The sequence below is a fragment of the Pararge aegeria genome, chromosome 6 (genome assembly GCF_905163445.1).
Source record: "Pararge aegeria chromosome 6, ilParAegt1.1, whole genome shotgun sequence".
Classification (NCBI taxonomy): Eukaryota; Metazoa; Arthropoda; class Insecta; order Lepidoptera; family Nymphalidae; genus Pararge; species Pararge aegeria.
Genome location: NC_053185.1, coordinates 11679216 through 11697235, shown reverse-complemented (window position 1 = coordinate 11697235; position 18020 = coordinate 11679216). Strand labels below are relative to the sequence as shown.

The 18020-nt window shown below is 35.3% G+C and overlaps 2 protein-coding genes across 2 annotated transcripts in view; both read left to right on the top strand.

Annotated features, from left to right (window-relative positions):
- Window positions 1-405: 405 nt before the first annotated feature.
- Window positions 406-6380, top strand: LOC120624245 (fungal protease inhibitor-1-like). The gene is made up of 3 exons (XM_039890683.1): window positions 406-497; window positions 4046-4245; window positions 5734-6380. Exons 2-3 carry the CDS (start codon window positions 4047-4049, stop codon window positions 5850-5852), a joined length of 318 nt encoding a protein of 105 aa, XP_039746617.1. The 5' UTR covers window positions 406-497; window position 4046; the 3' UTR covers window positions 5853-6380.
- A 5721-nt stretch (window positions 6381-12101) lies between these two features.
- The window catches only part of LOC120624244 (sterol O-acyltransferase 1), a 38255-nt gene continuing 32336 nt past the window's right edge, over window positions 12102-18020 (top strand). The window contains exons 1-2 of the mRNA XM_039890682.1: window positions 12102-12503; window positions 15318-15542. Coding sequence (XP_039746616.1) covers window positions 15325-15542 — 218 coding nt within the window. The 5' untranslated portion in view covers window positions 12102-12503; window positions 15318-15324. The remainder of the gene's footprint in view (window positions 12504-15317; window positions 15543-18020) is intronic.

Sequence of the window (18020 nt, the reverse complement as noted above, 5' to 3'; positions counted from 1 at the left end):
CTAGGAGAAGTATTCGAAATACAGCTTTGAGTACTACCCAACTAAATGCAGATGTTCTAAAACCCGTGGGGAGTTGTATGTGTTTTGGCGAATAAACTTATTATTACTATAAATAGAAACGCATTTCACAAAATGTGTATTTCCATTTGCATTTAAGTAACAAGTACTTAAGTTGGAAAGTTTGCAACTCTTATATTGCTATAATTTACTCGAAACTTTCTCAATATTTACCAGTAACATAAATACCTACAGAAGTATTTATGCAGTGATTTAATTTGAAATATGAAAGAGAAAACCGTAAGTTTCTAGAGAAACGTAACGAATTCTTTATAATTGCAAGATAAAGACAGATATGGGTTCGTGACACCGGCTAACACGTAAACACGGATCGGGGGTTATCTAAAGATGTCCGTATAACTGCTGAAGTGCGCTTTTACTCTGTTATTTAATTTTGTGGGCTTGCAACAGTTGCACGGAAAGTTTCAGACGAAAGACAAGTAAGTCACGTTGTTTCATTCTTACTAATAATACCCATCTCGTCAGATTTGGCTAGCTAACAGTTTTTACATTGGACCTCGCGTAGTATTATTTGTATTTATAACGTGAATTTAATCACCTAAAATTGCTGAATAGTACTATTTTCCTGTACATACTTTCATCCCATATTATACGACCTTACGAGTCATATTAATCTACCCGCGTTTTAATATCTATAATTTTACAAACCCCATTTCATCCACTGCTATGAGGGATTAACAATTTATCTATGTCACATCCTGTTTGATCCTCTATCTGCCGATAAAAGTCTTGATGAGATCGTTTAAGAAATTCCAAAGCTTAAGTAGAACGTCTGTAGAGTCTAAGATGGGTTAACCTGTTGGGAGTGTAGCAGTTAGAAATTTCAGCTTGTGTGTTATTTTAAGTTTTGAGAAGAGCGAAGACGAAATAGGTCTAAGAATAGCGACTTTGATAGCACCGACAAAATGCTGATTCCTCTGAATAAACCTCGCGTCTTTCGCTTAAAATATCGTTTGTTGGTAAACTTATACATTTTACCGAAATGAATGCTGAATATTTAGTAAGAAGTTCGTTATAAAATATAATTAAGTATATTTAAATAAAATAAATTTAAGTGACTTTCTCTGATTTTCCAATAACAAGCTCATACTAAGTTGCTAAGTTATTATTTTAATTTTAAGCAATTTAAATATCACTTGCTTTAATGGTTTAATGGTGAAGGAAAATATCATGAGTAAACCTGCTTGCCTGAAAGATCTCAATAAACTAAGTGTGAAGTCCACCAATCCGCACTCGGCCAGCGTGGTGGACTACGGCCTTAACCCTTCTCATTCTGAGAGGAGACCCGTGCGTTATTGTGGCCTGGGTTGATGATGATGACTATTTTTTGTATATATCTGTTTGTCAGTTTGTCCGGCTAATTAGGTGGATTAACCGATAGTGTGGTCATTTGGAAAAATTATTAATTTAGATTATTTGGCGGGAAAGACTAAACCGTTACTAAAGATAAAGGCTAATAAACTTTAGGTTAGGAGGAAGAAATTAGGTGGAAGAATTGCGTGATTTCTATGCACTATTTAGATTGCGCATTTATATTTTGGCGGCCACTTTTATGCAGTAGTGAGTGCTATAGTCCTCCAGGTCCTCGATCCCCTGCTGTGGTAATTTGGGAATAAATAAAAATTTCTATCCTTTGACCTAGTCGGCTTCAGGCGACCTGAAAGCAAGATACCCGACTTCTTGGGGAGGAATGTGGGATTCCTTCCCACTAACCTCCGTGGCCGTCCTCAACATATATTCGGGAGGCTTTGGGACGCTCTTTTTTTGCTTGTCCGGAGGAAATTCCCCAAAGCTTTATTGTCTCTATGTGAGGTACAGCCTGAGCCGCATCAAGCCACCGTCTTCCTAAGACCACATGTTAGAGGCCAGAACACCATTTACCACTCTAGCTATAAAAATTGAGAAATTTAGCGCATTCTTTAATACATGGGGATACAGAACAAAATACTGCGCAAACGTAGTGGCGGGTCAATTATCTATCTTCTTCGTATGGCGAATAAAAGTGAAACACTGCCCTTGTATCGCGAATCCCAAAGGAGGCTAGACGGATATGAATTTTTGTTATTTCTGTACAGTACAGTAGTGGTTTAAAAAAAAAATTGGAAAAACCCCAAAAGAACAACCGAAAAATCTAAAAATTTTATGCTAGTACTTTCATCAATAGATGCCGAATCATTATTTCTGTTACGTCATAATGTGTAGTTCACCTGTCTGCATTTTCGTTTAATCGTGTGAACATTTACCTAAATATTTGCAACATAAGCATAGCGCGGTTTTGCTACGTCCTTTGTTTTTGAAATGCTACGTAGAGCTTGTTGTCGTAGTGTTTACACAGCAAATATTTTCTTGTCAGCCACGTACCAAACGAAATTTTATATTCACAACACGATCGTTCGGCAAAACTGTGCCCTGTCTGCTAGATAGAGCCGCCAAGTGCTTTCGATTTTACGTATTCTTCTGGTATTATCAATTCCCTAGTGAAATCTAGCCGGCATTCATATGAATCACACGGTGCTCTAATAAATCGTCCAAATCAAAACAACACCGCTTCAGCAGCATTTTCCTAGGTCTTTAAACCTAAAACATATTAAATCTTCTCCTAAATGAATCCTGTGTCATGCAAAAAACTATATAAAAATCAGCCCAGTAGAAAAAGTTATTTATAAAAACTTAAAAACATCACACCACATTTATTCAACACACCAAAGGGGTGAGTGACCTACAGTCATTAACCCTGCCCAAAAGTCCCTGGAGAAAACAGCATTCAAATCCGAGTATCCGTTTGCTACGATGTCACAGACAGACAGATGAATAGAGAAGCGAACAGATATAAAGCGTTCGTACTGTTATTTATTCTCGTACTATGTTTCTCCTTTTATAATATGTACCACTTTATAGTATGTTTTATACGAGCTGTAGTTCGCGTGCCAATTTTGTATGCATACCTAATATGTTACTCTAAATGGTCAGCCCTAGGAACTACCATTACGCAAAAAACATACTGATAAAAAAAAAGATGTTTTGATGTAAGGGTACCTATATTTTTCCGGAAAAAAATGCATAAGTAATTTTCCAGACTATAATTTACTTTGTGCTCAATTTATATAGATAGTATGGAATTCGTAGGATGGATTATAGGATTATTGTTGGAATGCAGTTCGTACGTCGCCTTGTGCCCGAATCTATATTAATACTAATATTATACAGAAAACCCATATTTTGTATGTTTGTTTGTGCCCAATAGGTTCCGATATTACCTGACCGATTAACCATTAAAATTTATTACTTGGCGTGCGCTGAGAAAACTATTGATTATACATAAAATGTCTTACATGACTGATTAAAGTACTCATTATTAAAAGTCCGTAAAGTAATATATCTAATTATCACAGTTAAGTCGAAATAGCAGGTTCTACAATTTTATTACATCGCCGGTATAAACAAAAGTGGGTAACATTAGTATCGCAGTATTCATTTTTATTCAAATAAATAGTTATACCAGCAAGGGTATTTATATAGTAGAAAAATACTTTTAATTCATTCAAATCGGACATTTAATGTTATCGCGAGTTTAAACAATATAAAAACTACACCTAAACAAAAAAAAACCGTTTTATAAATAAACCTTTTGAAAATTATACCCTATTATTTTTTACCGGAATCATCATCATCACGTAGAGCTCTCAGGCGTGCGGGTTTCCTCACGATGTTTTCCTGTACCGTTGAAGGAAGTGATATAATAATTTCTTAAAAACGCACATAACTTAAAATAGTTAGAGGTGCGTGCTGGGATTTGAACTCGCCTCCCGAAATTGGTGTCGAAGTCCTACCCATTGTGCTATCACCTCTCATCACATCACTGGGCTATTCTTTTACACAACTTTAAATATTCTTGGAAAACAAAACCGAACGCGGACGAAGTCGCAAGCAACAGCTAGCATTAATATATTTTTGTAATGTATTTCAGGATGAAAGCCGTACTGATCTTAGCAATCGTAGCGTGTGCCGTAGCTCTGGCATACGGCGACCTTGTCTGCGGTTCCAGCTATTGTAAGCAGAACCCTTGCTCTACGAAGCTACCCTCATCAAGCTGCAGTCCACCTGCCACTTTCCGTGCCCAGCATGCTGGCAAATGCGCTTGCTGCCCAGCCTGCGTAACCTTATTATGTAAGTCATAAAGCTATAAAAAATATCCAAAAATAAAATGACTTTGGTTTTCTCCTGACGAACTGAAAGCGGTGATAGCCTAGTGAGTAAGGCTTCGGCTTTTCTTTCGTGGAGACCGAGTTCGAGCCCCAGCACGCACCAATGACTTTTCGGAGTTATGTGCGTTTTTAATTTAAACAATTTAAATGGTGTAGAAAAACGTCGTGGGGAAACCTTCATGCCTGAGAGTTCTCTATAATGTTCTCAACGGCGCGGCGTGTGAAGTCTACAAATCCGCACTAGGCCAGCGTAGTAGACTACCTACTACGGCCTAAACCCTTCTCATTCTGAGAGACTAACCCACAATTCCTAAAGCACAAATGGCTGAACGTAGAAAATTGATTTTGAGAAAAAATGCTTGACTGACATTTTCCTTCATTATTTAAGTTCTTGAAACTTTGTAATTGGGCTTATGGTTATTTATTATTATTATTTATTATTTACTTATTTTATTACAAAAAGTACTAAAATTAATAGTCTTCGCATCCTGAAACTCTGGAATTGGTTGGGAGCTGCACATTCTTCTAATATCTAAAAACTTTATATAATGATAACAACTGATTTACAGTTTTTGAAAATACGAGTTTTATCCACAAACAATCTAAGCAGTGCCTATAGCTTGCTTCTGGTAACCGACATAGGCACTGCGGTAAAATTTCCGCAAATTTAATCTCATGAGATATCAGAAGTTCTAAGCAAACAAAGTTACGGCCATCCGCTGGTATCAACTAAAAAGCAAAAATAAATATTTTCTTCAGGGTTTTAAAGTCCATGCCAAGAGAAATGTAATATTTAATAGGAACCTTCCTAGCATCGATATAATAGCGAACAGTGTAGGCACTCACGCAGAATATAGTAGTCTTCAAGTAATTCATTTGAAAAAAATACGATATACCTGAATTAATCTTTTTTTTGTGTATTCAAATTCTAATGTATTCAAAAGTATTCATTGTCAATCTCCAGCATGCAATTTATATATGTACTAAATAACTTTACGACTGGTTCAGACGAATTATATACATAAATACTTAGAAAATACATATAAACACCCAGACACTGAAAAACATTCATGCTCATCACACAAACATTTTCCAGCACTGGGAATCGAACCCACGGCCTTGGGCGCAGAAAGCAGGGTCGCTGCAAACTGCGCCAATCGGCCGTCAATACTACAAGAAAAATGTTATTTAATAAGATCGGTGCATCAATTGACCCGAACATAGGTAGCAAATAAACAATAACACATTGACATTTATAATTTTAATCCATATATATTATTATAACCTAAGTAGATAGGCTAAAAAATGCCTAATAGACAGAACTACTCCTAAGATTCTCTCTACATTTTTAATGAAGTAGTAGGTACTTACCTTTCTACAACTATATAACAAAAGTGATACTGTCATTTTAACTATGCCTTTCGGTTATATTAGTATTTATTGGTTTCAGCTGAAGGAGCAGCATGCAAGACGTACAGCAAAGAACTTGGAGAGACTCCGTCCGCCATATGCAAAGAACCCCTCAAATGCCTTACTGGAGTTTGCACTAAAGTCACTCCCAGAGGTTAAAATGCCTTTAATATTAAAATATTCAAAGCGAGCTACAAGCATCGTAACACATTATATATACCTATCTACGCGACCTCGTGTTGCAAACACTTTACTCTCAAAACTAACTAACCATCTTACGAATAAAACTTTTGGCACTTCCGATTAATACCTATAAAAACGCATCGGGACATCATTATTAGTATTTATTTAAATATTAGCACTTTAAATATTACACTATAAAGAGTATGTGTACATTTATTTTTTTAATAAAAGCGAGTTCCAAATATTACCTGTCACCTGCTGGTGTCAACTATGTTACAGTGTAAAATACTATATCTTCTAAATAAACTACACTCTGAATAAATGTTAAATGTTAAATGGTAATAATGTGAGTTGTTCACAAAGAACTAGTAACACAATAAACTTAACGATGACTTAAAATTGAAAAACTTGAACAGAATCCGTGCCTCTGTTAATCATTTTTAATCTTAATGTAATTTTGTTAACCTGATTACGTAGTTTTAATAACAGTGCTAAGTTTCTCGATACCTCTTTTTATGTTACGAAAATTTCCCGCTGACACTATTCGCCCTTAATCTGTATGTATAATAAGTGTTTACATTTACCCATAGAAAATAATTAATGTTTTTTAAATAAAGTAAATTAAACTATTATTATTATAATTATTTATTTCATACTAAAACCCTGCAAAATGTATTTAAAACTTAGTTGTATTATTTTTTTTTAAGTATGTTTTACCTTATACATTTGATTGCTTTTTGTTTTCTTAAAAGTAGATTGGTCTTTAAAAAGTAAGCCTCATCATTTACAATACAATGCAATAGCTCTTATTTCTGTGTCGGTAAACAAGTAGCGGCCTTAGTAAATAAGATTTAAATATAAATGCCAGAATCCATTTTCCTTCCAAAAGTATTAATAAAAATAACAACTTCTAAAAATTTAATTTATGGACGTGAAACGTTATTGGAACTAGAGCGACGATGCAAAAATGACGACAAAATAACAATTTGTAACGCCAAGTTCCGATTTGTACAATAAATTTTTTGAATTTTAGCAAAGCACTATTCCATTTTTATCTTTTTATCCATAATTTAATTGCAAACCATTATTAAATTCTCTGATTTTATTTTTAATTAAAATATTTTATCAGCGTAACGCCTTACGCTAAAAACTGTAACTGTACTGTGCAAGTAACAACTGCACTGTGTAAGTGTGGTATATATATTTATTTAGGCGTTTGTTTGATACTCCCTCGTTACTTTTGTACGGGCAAACCGATTTTCACTAATGAGTCCCTGTCATTAAACTCGTTGACTCATCGATCAGTGACCTGAATGTAAGCCTTGGTTCTTTGAAAAAGAAAAAAAAAATGTCTGTACATAAATACAATAATTTTATAGGGATACATTTTACGTCTCAAGCGAACACTTACCGATAAAATTTATTTTAATGTTACCTTGTACCTTGCATAAAAATAGACGGGATTTTTTTCAAACAAAATACTTACTGGGCTTACTAAAACACGTTCGTAGTTCATACCCACTGTTCACTCACGAGTATCATATTCATTTATCGTTTACGTGCTGGGGAAAAAAGCTTTTTCGCTTTTATTTTATCACGGCTTCCCCACCTAACCTTCCAAACGCAATTTCGTGGTCTCATAGGTGATGCGACAAATATATTTAGCAGTGCTACGAGGCGTAGCTATACGTAGCAAAGATACATAATAAATCAGTTGATTTATTATGCTCGCCATTTTTAATGCTTAAAGTTCACGCGCTGTTTTTTCATTTTATTTATTTTACTTTCTGATCTTTGAACACTTTGAAAGTCATTTTTATATTCATGCTAAGGAAGAAAAGAAAAGATAGCTACTTTTATTGATTTACTTTTTTTTTGGGTATTGGGTATCTGATACCTTGAAAAGAAAGAAAATTGCGCCGTGATTTTGCCTAATCACCATCATTATCATCACTACAACCGATTGAAGTCCACTGCTGGACATAAGTATGTTGCAGGGAGTTCTACTATCCACGGTCCTGGGCCACTTGTTTCCAGCGGCTCGCAGCGACTTGTTTTATGTCGTCTGTCCACCTCGTTAGGGGCCAACCAACGCTGTGCGGGGTCGCCATTCCAACACCTTGGAACCCCAACGCCCATCGGTTCTCCTAGCTCTGTGCCCCGCCCATTTCCACTTCAACTTTGCGACTCGCTGAGCTGTGTCGGTAGCTCTGATTCTTCTACTCAGGTTCTTCTCTTCTATTGCACTTAATATTTGAATAATACTTCTAACTTGGAATCCCTTGAGCACCATAGAGATGTAAGCTGTTTTTGTGTGATAAATCTATTTTGACGGAGTGAGGCTCCGTCAAAATAATTTTCATCACCAGTGGTACGCTTCTACCACAATTAAATCCTTACTATTATAAATGCGAAAGTGAGTTTGTTTATTTGTTTGTTTTTTCTTCCTTAACGCCCTAACTAAGCAACCAAGTTGATTAGCTTGATTGACGCAGAGAACGCGGAAAACAGCTAGTAGCAGATAATTTCTACCGCGCTATTGCAATTAGTTTATAAACTCCTATCTGCTGTGTTCCCTCAGAGAAGATTTAGGGTTTCTTATTGTTATAAGGTCGTAAACAAAATCTGTAAAAGCCAGCAACGCATTGGTGGCTTTTACAGATTTTGTAAATAGCGTCTTAAGTCTACCAATCCGCACTGTGCCAGCGTGGTGGACTACGGCCATATCCTTCTAGTTCTAAAAGGAGACCCGTGCCCTGTAGCGGGTTGGTTATGGATTGATGGATTATGATGATAAAAGATAGATCCTCTTTCATTCTTCTATTAAATTTTGACGGCCGATTTGCGCAGTGGGCAGCGACCCTGCTTTCTGAGTCCAAGGCCGTGGGTTCGATTCTCACTACTGGAAAATGTTTGTGTGATGTGAGCATGAATGTTTTTCAGTGGCTGGGTGTTTATATTTATATTATTTATTATATTATATTGTTATAATTTATATTCTAAGTATTTATGTATATTATTCATAAAAATATTCATCAGTCATCTTAGTACCCATAACACAAGCTACGCTTACTTTGGGGCTAGATGGCGATGTGTGTATTGTCGTAGTAAACTTAAATAAAAAAATATTCTTACTGAGAATACTGCTTCTTTTTTCGTGCAATGCAAATTATTTGAATACAGCAAAGGTGGCAAGAATTTTAGACGACATTTTCATCAGTTGCCAGCTTTGATTCGCTTCAGTTACCACAGTTAATATTATCAATTCTAAAGCATATCAATGTCAATAATACGCATTAAATAGGTAATAACGTAAGTAAGTATAATCTGTTTTAATTTTAAAAGGGAGATCTAGATATTTTATTTATTTCAACAACAGTTTTAATAGGGCGTACTAAATAGAAATACAATGGTTAATGGATACACATCAAGAGATCAGATGTAAAAGGTGGCATTATATCTAAAAGGGATCTCTTTTGGAGGCTACCTTGCTATAATAAAGAATATTATATCTGTGATACGGCATTACGTATCTTATGAGAAATACGTAATGTCGTCCCGTGTCCGTTTTCTATGTTTGCCCGGGATTGAAGTAATCATGTTCCACGTTTGAAGCTATCTCTATATGCAAAATTTCGCCAAGATCGTTTTAGCTTTGAAGCAGTGCAAACATGACATAACAAAGGCATAGGCAATCCCGCCTGAGCGTCACCTGCATGATTTTTCGGGACAATAAATTCTATATCCATCAAAGGATAGATACAAACATTCTCCGTGCCAAATTCATCTAAATCGGTGTAGTAATTGAAACGAACATAGCTACAAAACAAAGGAACAAATACACTAATAAACAGATTCGTTTTGCGAAAGCTTTTATAATATCTTATATTATGGATTTCAAAAGAAAAAATATTCTAAGACTAATAGGTAGTATGTCGGTATACGTAAAGGCACGAAATAAATTAATTATAACGATGGGTAGTGTTTCCTGAAACGGCTTTCAGAAACCGCCAGGGGCTTATATTTATTTTTACGTGTAAAATGTTGGGACACCATCCTGACATTTTTATGAAGGAAAACGGCTTCGCAGAATAATAGGCATTGTAATAAGGTTTGCCTTCTAATTCCAGTTTGTAAGAAAGGACAAAATTTAAACAAAAATGTGCTCAGAACTTCAGAAGCGGCCCCAAGGTTTCGGGACAGCACTTCCGTTTGTAAAAGAATATAATTAACGCGACCCTTCTCCTTTCCTTTTATAATTATATGGATTTTATGAAAAATAATTTAAATTGTTGATATAAGGTCCGAAAACTTCCACCAATTCTTTATTATTCAGGTTTCAATGCCCGTTTTACAATATTTTTTTAATAGATTGTGTTCATGTATCACTGCTGTCAAAACTAAAAAGTATCTGATATTGTCTACTGACTGAGGCAAACTGATAAGTTTATAACGCGATTGCAGTTTTTTGCAAATTATAAAAGCGATATGTAAGGTAAGATTAATGACTGCCAAAATGGCGTCTCCATCTACTTTACACTTGGCGACCTGGCTTGTCTTTTGGAGTGAGCTCGGTTGGCTGAAGTGACCTGGCGGGGAAGCATGCATCACCTGTCTCACGTGGAAAGTACGGCTTCTATGGACAGGAAAGATGTCATAAAATAAAAATAAAACTCCTCCCAAGAAAGTATTTATATGCATAAATGGTCGGATAGACAGTGCTTTTGTGTATTTATGAATACTGTCTTCAGATCACATGTCTAACAGGAACCCAGCAGAAGATCTATCATTTGCTAGACGGCTGACTGGTGCAGTGGGCAGCGACCCAAGCGACCCAGCGAGTCCAAGGCCGTGGGTTCGATTCCCACAACTGGAAAATGTGATGAACATTCATGGTTTTCAGTATCTGTATTAGTATTTATGTATATTATATCAATAAAAATATTCATCAGTTTTCTTAGTAGCCACAACAAAAGCTACGCTTACTTTGGGGCTAGACGGCGATGTGTGTATTGTCGTAGTATATTTTTTTATTTATTTTCACGTCATAAATTGTGATTGACTTCAGAATCAAAAAAGTCAATCTATTTAAAACAAAAAAAAAATTGTTTTAAAAATTAAACACTATTAACAGCGAAACAGCGAACAAACAAAACGCTTTCTGTGGAACCAAACTCGCTAAATATTTTTACATATTAATAATATTGCCGGCGAAGCGTAGTGAACGAAATATTGATAATAATATTGCGTGTGAGCGATATGCATTAAGGTTGTCATAACATTACTTACCTTTACCCGCCTTTTTCCATTGTGACATCCCCATGAATCCTCCCATGGTAAAGATGTCCCAACGCAGACCCCTACTGACTTAACCCCACACTATATTTACTCACCAATAGACGGACTGCGGTCCATGGCCAGTGGAAGGTCCTACGGAGATCCCACCGGCCAAAATTGCTGATTTAAATAATTTTCTCACATAACTAGCTATAAATTTTATTCCAGCACGCACCTCTAACCTTTCTAAGTTATGTGCGTGTTAAGTAAAATATCACTTGCTTCGACGGTGAAGGAAAACATCGTGAGGAAACCTGCATGCCTGAGAGTTCTCTTTGTTGTTCTCAAAGACGTGGAGTCTGCCAACCCGCACTACGCCAGCGTTGTGGACTACGGCCCTTCTCATTGTGTAGGAGACCCGTGCCCTGTAGTAGGCCGGTAATAGGTTAATATGATGATGATGAAATTAATTTCATTCGATTATAAATGCTTATCATATTGCTCAAAAAAAATTGGAAGGACAAAATATTTTTCGAGTTAACGGACCTTTAAGACACACTGCATTTACTGTTCTCGTGAACTATACTTTCATAAACTGACTCAAGAGTATCGTTGCATTTTCTCGTATTCATTTAAGTTCAAGCTTTATCTAATGACTCAACTTGTAAGCTAAACAATATATAGTACATACAATATAATTTTTTTTCTGGACATCGGTACCGACATCCGGACCCTACTTAAAACTACCTACTAAGTTTAACTAATGAATGTTACGTAACATGCGACCAATGGCCGAGCCATTGTAAAATAGCATTCGCACTATAATTATAAAATATCTATCATAATGTAAATCAGTGCTAACATCAACATCAAATATGTAATGATTTCGCATAATCGGTTAATAACATATTATATTTATCACACTAAAGTTCGTAATCTACGGCCCGATAGTCATTCACCGATTCACTCGAAGTGGAAACTTAGTGATAAATAAAGTATTCTAATCGCTCGTTGTATACTTCGAGCACTCAAGAGAGTCACCAGTGCGTACTTTCAATAGTATACCCAATTAAATAGATATAATAAAAATTTGACAGGTCAAATATTAATTGGTAACAAACTACCCACATTACCAAAATAATAGTTTTATGACACCAACATTGCAGAATCAAGTTTTTAATAAAATAGTCGTGTCTTGTATCTCTCGAGTGAAATTCATAAAATAAATTATTGTGTGTGAAATAGTATATGGTAGTTATTATGCTTGAAAAAAACATTATTATGGTCAATATATGATTACTGTTACATACTGCAGCGTTGTTTGGTTCTAAAAGTTATCTAAAGTGAAAGGTTAGTATGATAACTTACATTGTAATGCAGCGTTAATTTTTTTAGTTGTACATTTTTTTTGATACCTGTTTGATTAATTTAAAATATTTTTTGGTTAAATAATATGCCTTCACAAGTGTACAGTTACATTCGGTTGTGATCCTCAAAGGTACGTATTTACCCAGTTTGTGTAACTAATAGTTCGACCTTCATCAAGGGATTCAAATTCATTCCCCGAAATTCAATCAAAAGGTTAATATTACTTGATTTATCTTTCAATAAGCTCGGCTCGGCAATAATGGAATTATAGATTTAATTAAGTTAGTTAAATACTTTGATTATTCTAAAATATGGGTCAAGTTATTAATATTTTATAAATTATACATTTAAAGGCTTGAGATGCGATAAAACACTACAAGACTATTCCGAAGTCATACATTCATTTTTAGAACCTGTGGATATTTATCTATGGATATATGTGGTAGGTGTTCTTAACTATATAAACCAAATCATAACTTTAGGCATAATTAACATTATCATTGTCGGCCCACTAAGAGGTAAGGGTCGCCTCTCAGAATAAAAAGGGTTTACTATTTAGACTGTAGTCCACGCTGCGCGCTGGCCAAGTGTTCATTGGTGGACCTTACACACTTTTGAGAACGTTAAGAACTGTAAGGCGGGTTTCCTCGCGATGTTCTTTCTTTACTGACATTTTAATAGTTCAAATAAAATAAGCCTAATATCTCCGAAAAGTTAAATGTGCTTGGAATCGAACTCCCAACCCGAAAGAGAGGCCGAAGCTCTAACCAACAGGCTATACACCGCATAATAGCTGATAGCAATTAATTACGAGTCGGTAGTAAAAAAAAAAATAAGAAAGTATCTACTTGATTTGTTTCAAAAAAAATCTAACTACAGGTCTAATTATATATACTGATTAACCAATATTTCAACCTTTCATTAAATACTTATCCCTAAATTCAATCAAAAGATAATATCACTTGATTCATCTTTTAATAGGCTAAAGAAAAATGGGAAAGTCAATTTTATTTTATTCTTTTTAAATGCGTCACTTTGGAGGGCTTAAATTTATAACAGACTTAAAAAGACAAGCATATAACTAAATGTATAAATTGTATCTATATGACACCATCTCAGGAGATCCATATCTGATGGATTAATCTCGAGGAACCATGTCATATACTAATCATTATTCTGAATAATAATATATGACAATCATTTTGATAAAAAAAGTTATTTAAAAAATATTTAATGCCAAAAATGGTTACAGTCTTTTATTATATTATTCTTGATTTGTACACCACATGAAGTAAAAGATATATACAAGGAAACAGAAACATAAAAATAGAAGCCCAATACAAAAGGTGGCTTTATCGTTTAGTAGCGATCTCTGCTTTAGAATTAGAAAATATGGAGAGTATTTGATTGGTCGTTGGTCCCCACACCAGGTGGCCTGTTTAAATTAAGAAATGCGCCGTAACTAATTGATTTTCCGTTCTCAAAGTCCAGAACTCAATTCACAATCTATTCATAAATCCTTAATGGATGACAATAAGTTTTGTTTGTTCTTATTTGCATTTTGGTACATCGTTAACTGACTGCTTAGGGTCATAGGGCAATTGGTACATGCAACGCCGATAGCAGATGTAGAAACTAGGTTAGAATAATGTACTGAATGATTAAGTGCTAGGCTAGATAAATGTTTTTTCGTATTAATATTATAAATGCGAAAGTGTCTGCTTCTGACCTGTGTTTGGCTCCGCCAACCACTGCACCGATCTTGATACAATTTACTTAAATACTTCGATAGCATCTTCATTATTTTGGAAACGGACAATTGAGTAGTTTTCATGCCGGTAAAGCAACTGAGAGCCATTCCTTCGGGCTTTAAAAACCAACCTTTATTTCCGTCGCGGCTTAGCAACTATAATGCTTAATAAATGCTTTTTCAAAATTTTAAATAAGAGACAGCCGGTATCCTCGTGAACGTATGGTATCTAAAGATATTGCTTAGTCCGGGAAATTAAAGTTTCTAGCGAAAATTTCACCAACCGAAATAAACCCGGATAAGTACATGTAGACCTAGTTAGGTCGATAAATATAATATGAATTATCATCATCATCATATCAACCGATCTACAATCACTGTATTGTGCAGTTTGCGTCCAGTAGCTCTTCGCGACTCCCTTGACGTCGAATGTCCACTTTGACGAGGTCTACCAACGTTTTCGCCGAACGCCCATCGGTTCTTCGACCTATGTTGGTAAATCTGGGTCGTACGAAACGAGTTTTATCATCAATATTTGTGTGATGAACATGAATGTTTTACAGTGTCTGGGTGTTTATCTGTATATTATAAGTATTTATGTGTATTATATTCATAGAAATATTCATCATCTTAGTACCCATAACACAAGCTACGCTTACTTTGGGGCTAGGTGGCAATGTGTTTAATGTCGAAGTATATTTATTATTATTATTATTATTATAATTATCGACCGTTTACCGCCCCACTACAGGGCACGGGTCTCCTCTCAGAATGGAAGGGTTTAGGCCGTAGTCTGCCACGAAGGTAGACTTTACACGGCTTAGAGAACATTATGGAGAAATCCCGTTGTTTTCCTTAGCCGTCAAAGAAAATGATATTTATGCGTATATTAATAACGCACAACTCCGAAAAGTCAGTGGTGCGTGCCGGGAATCGAACTCAGTCTCCACAAAAGGAAAGCCAAAGCCTTACCACTAGACTTTCACCGCTTGGATCGAGTGTACCTACTAAGATATACCATATATTCTATGTTTTTACATTTTCAGAAAAGAAATGAGTCAGCGAAGGATTAGAGGCGTGACCGGCACTCAAAATGGCAACGTCGCACAAGAAGAAAAGCATAATAGTCCCGAGTTCACCTACCGGGAATCACCGTTGACAGTTCTTTTAGAGCACTCGCTTCACATAAGAGCGATATACCACATATTTGTTGTTATCCTGCTGGTGTTGCTGTGTGACACCGTGATATACGACCTTATAGAACGAGGAAAGCAAGTAAAATATTATAATTATCATAAAAAGTTAAGAAAACGAGTAGTGCATGTCCAAACCAAGAAATACAAAATAGGTAAATCTGACGGCCGACAGGCGCAGTGGGCAGCGTCCCTGCTTTCTGAGTGGAAGGTCGTGGGTTCGATTCCCACAACTGGAAAATGTGTATGTGAAGAACATGAATGTTTTTCAGTGTCTGGATGTTTACTTGTATACTAGCGGACCCGCGCGACTTCGTCCGCGAACTACTTCAAAAAATAGTCGTATGTTGTCGCGGACTGTTTTATAGAACTTTAAAGAAACAACAATTCCGACAATTCCGATATACTTACTACATACTTCCGTTGTTTGGCGTAACGTTTACCGTTCACGCATCGCACGGATCTCTTTAAAAGGATATTTTTTGCAGTTTTTGGAACATTTCTCATTAATGATAGTAGCATGTTATATAGCCATAATTGCTACTACAAATTGAAAAAAAAAAAACGAAATAGCATTTTCTGAGATTAGCGCTTTCAACCAAAGAAAATTTAAAAGCTTTATAATATTTCAACTAAGCCTATCCAAAAAAACCACGTCCATCTAAAACTCCGTTGCGCCGATTTTGAAAGACAAATGCGGAAAAAATTGTGATGCCATCCTGTAGAAGCTGTTTGCTTTTCCGTAATGAAAAGAAGCCTTTGAGCTATTCCAGACTATATTGTAGGTATCTCTGCCAGATTTCAGCCAAATCGCTTCATTCGTTGTGGTGTTAAACCGTAACAAATATCCATACATACATCCAACAAATATTAAATTTATTTATTTAGATTGCTTGCCTTCAATGTGTGGCTAATTTCCGAGCATCATAAATCATCAGATCTCTAGGCTACAGTAGGTTACCTACGACCACGTGAAGCCACCCATCGATGAGTGATGATTGATTTGTGATCAGGTTCAGATAGAACGAAACAATCTTTATAACAATATACTTGTACATAAAAAAGAGAAGCGAAATACAGTACCCAAATTTAAAGTTAGTAAAGTATTCAACTTTAAATATTTATTTTTACATTTACAACACGTCGCGAATAGCCTTCATTCTTAATATTTTAACGGCCACTTAAATTGTTGCTGGCCGCATCCATCTGTATGCTAATGGAAGCGTTGGCGATCGATATGAGCCCAGAAAGCTTTGGCCGACACATACAATGGGATAATTTTATTAATTTGTATCGCCACTTCATTGTTATAGTTTTAATGAGTAAAATATAACTTTGGTATTTATTGGTAAACCCTTCCTACCCGAGTTTCGACCGACAGAAAAAATTAGATATATCGATTAATAAAAGGGAGGGCTGGAAGTTGTCTGCAATGGTACGGTAGCATATCACTCTGAGTCAATGAAATAGTAGTAGTACTACATGAAAATGGTGTAGTTACGATTGCAATATAGTAGATATGCAGTAAACAGGGCTGTTTGCATATTTTACACGCAACTGGCCGATACACATTCAGATACGTATCATAATAATTAAAATCGCGCCTGATAGTAGGTAAATCGGGTAATTATCGTACGATAAGTTTACAAAAATAAGTTGTCAAGCGCGTGGCAAAACATCCATTATGTGGTTCCAGGGACCTTTATAGAATACATTTGACTGTAAACAAAACTCCAAGTCTCTTAAAAACAATTGTTTTTACAATCGATGTATCCCGATTTATAATTAAATTATTCTTTTATTTTATTATTTTAAATTTATTTTGTGCTTCTATTTATAATTTTTTTTAAATTATTATTATAATTAATATTTTATTTCGAAGTAGAAGGTTGTCTAAGTAGGCCGGTCTGAAATCTAAACATAATTAACAGAAAATATATTTTTCATAACGCTTAAAATTTGTTAACTTGTTCTAAATTGCAACATTACAGCTTGCATAGTATTTGAAAAAAGTTGCTGCAATAGCTAGACGAATAAGTACCTATTGACCATCTTTTGACAAACGTCCTTTGCGCAGTAATGAACGCTGTGTGTTACAAATTTCAAGGAAATTTGTAATTTCTTTATTTTATCTGGTATAGCATTTTATGAATCTTCGAACGTGGCTATTTACCACCATACCAATATAGCCGTGATGCCAATCGATTTAGTGCTGCGGTACTATTTCGAGTTGTTTAAATGGTGTTGGTAAAACTTTCCATAACTTTCCATAACCTCTTATTTGCCTACTACCATCTTAAAGTGCATCATCATTTAGCACCAGGTGGGATAGTGATAAATTATTAACTTATAGAGATAGATAACAATATAAATGAGCTACTGAACCCTAAACAACATTTACATTTATTAGTGTCGATGGAGATTGTACGGTTATGAAAAATCGACTGTGATAACACGGTAATAGGATAATGACCTTAAATAAGCGCCCTTTTTTTTTTTTTTACTTGATATACGGAACCGGTATACGTAATTAGAAGGGTCCGATAATAATATTTA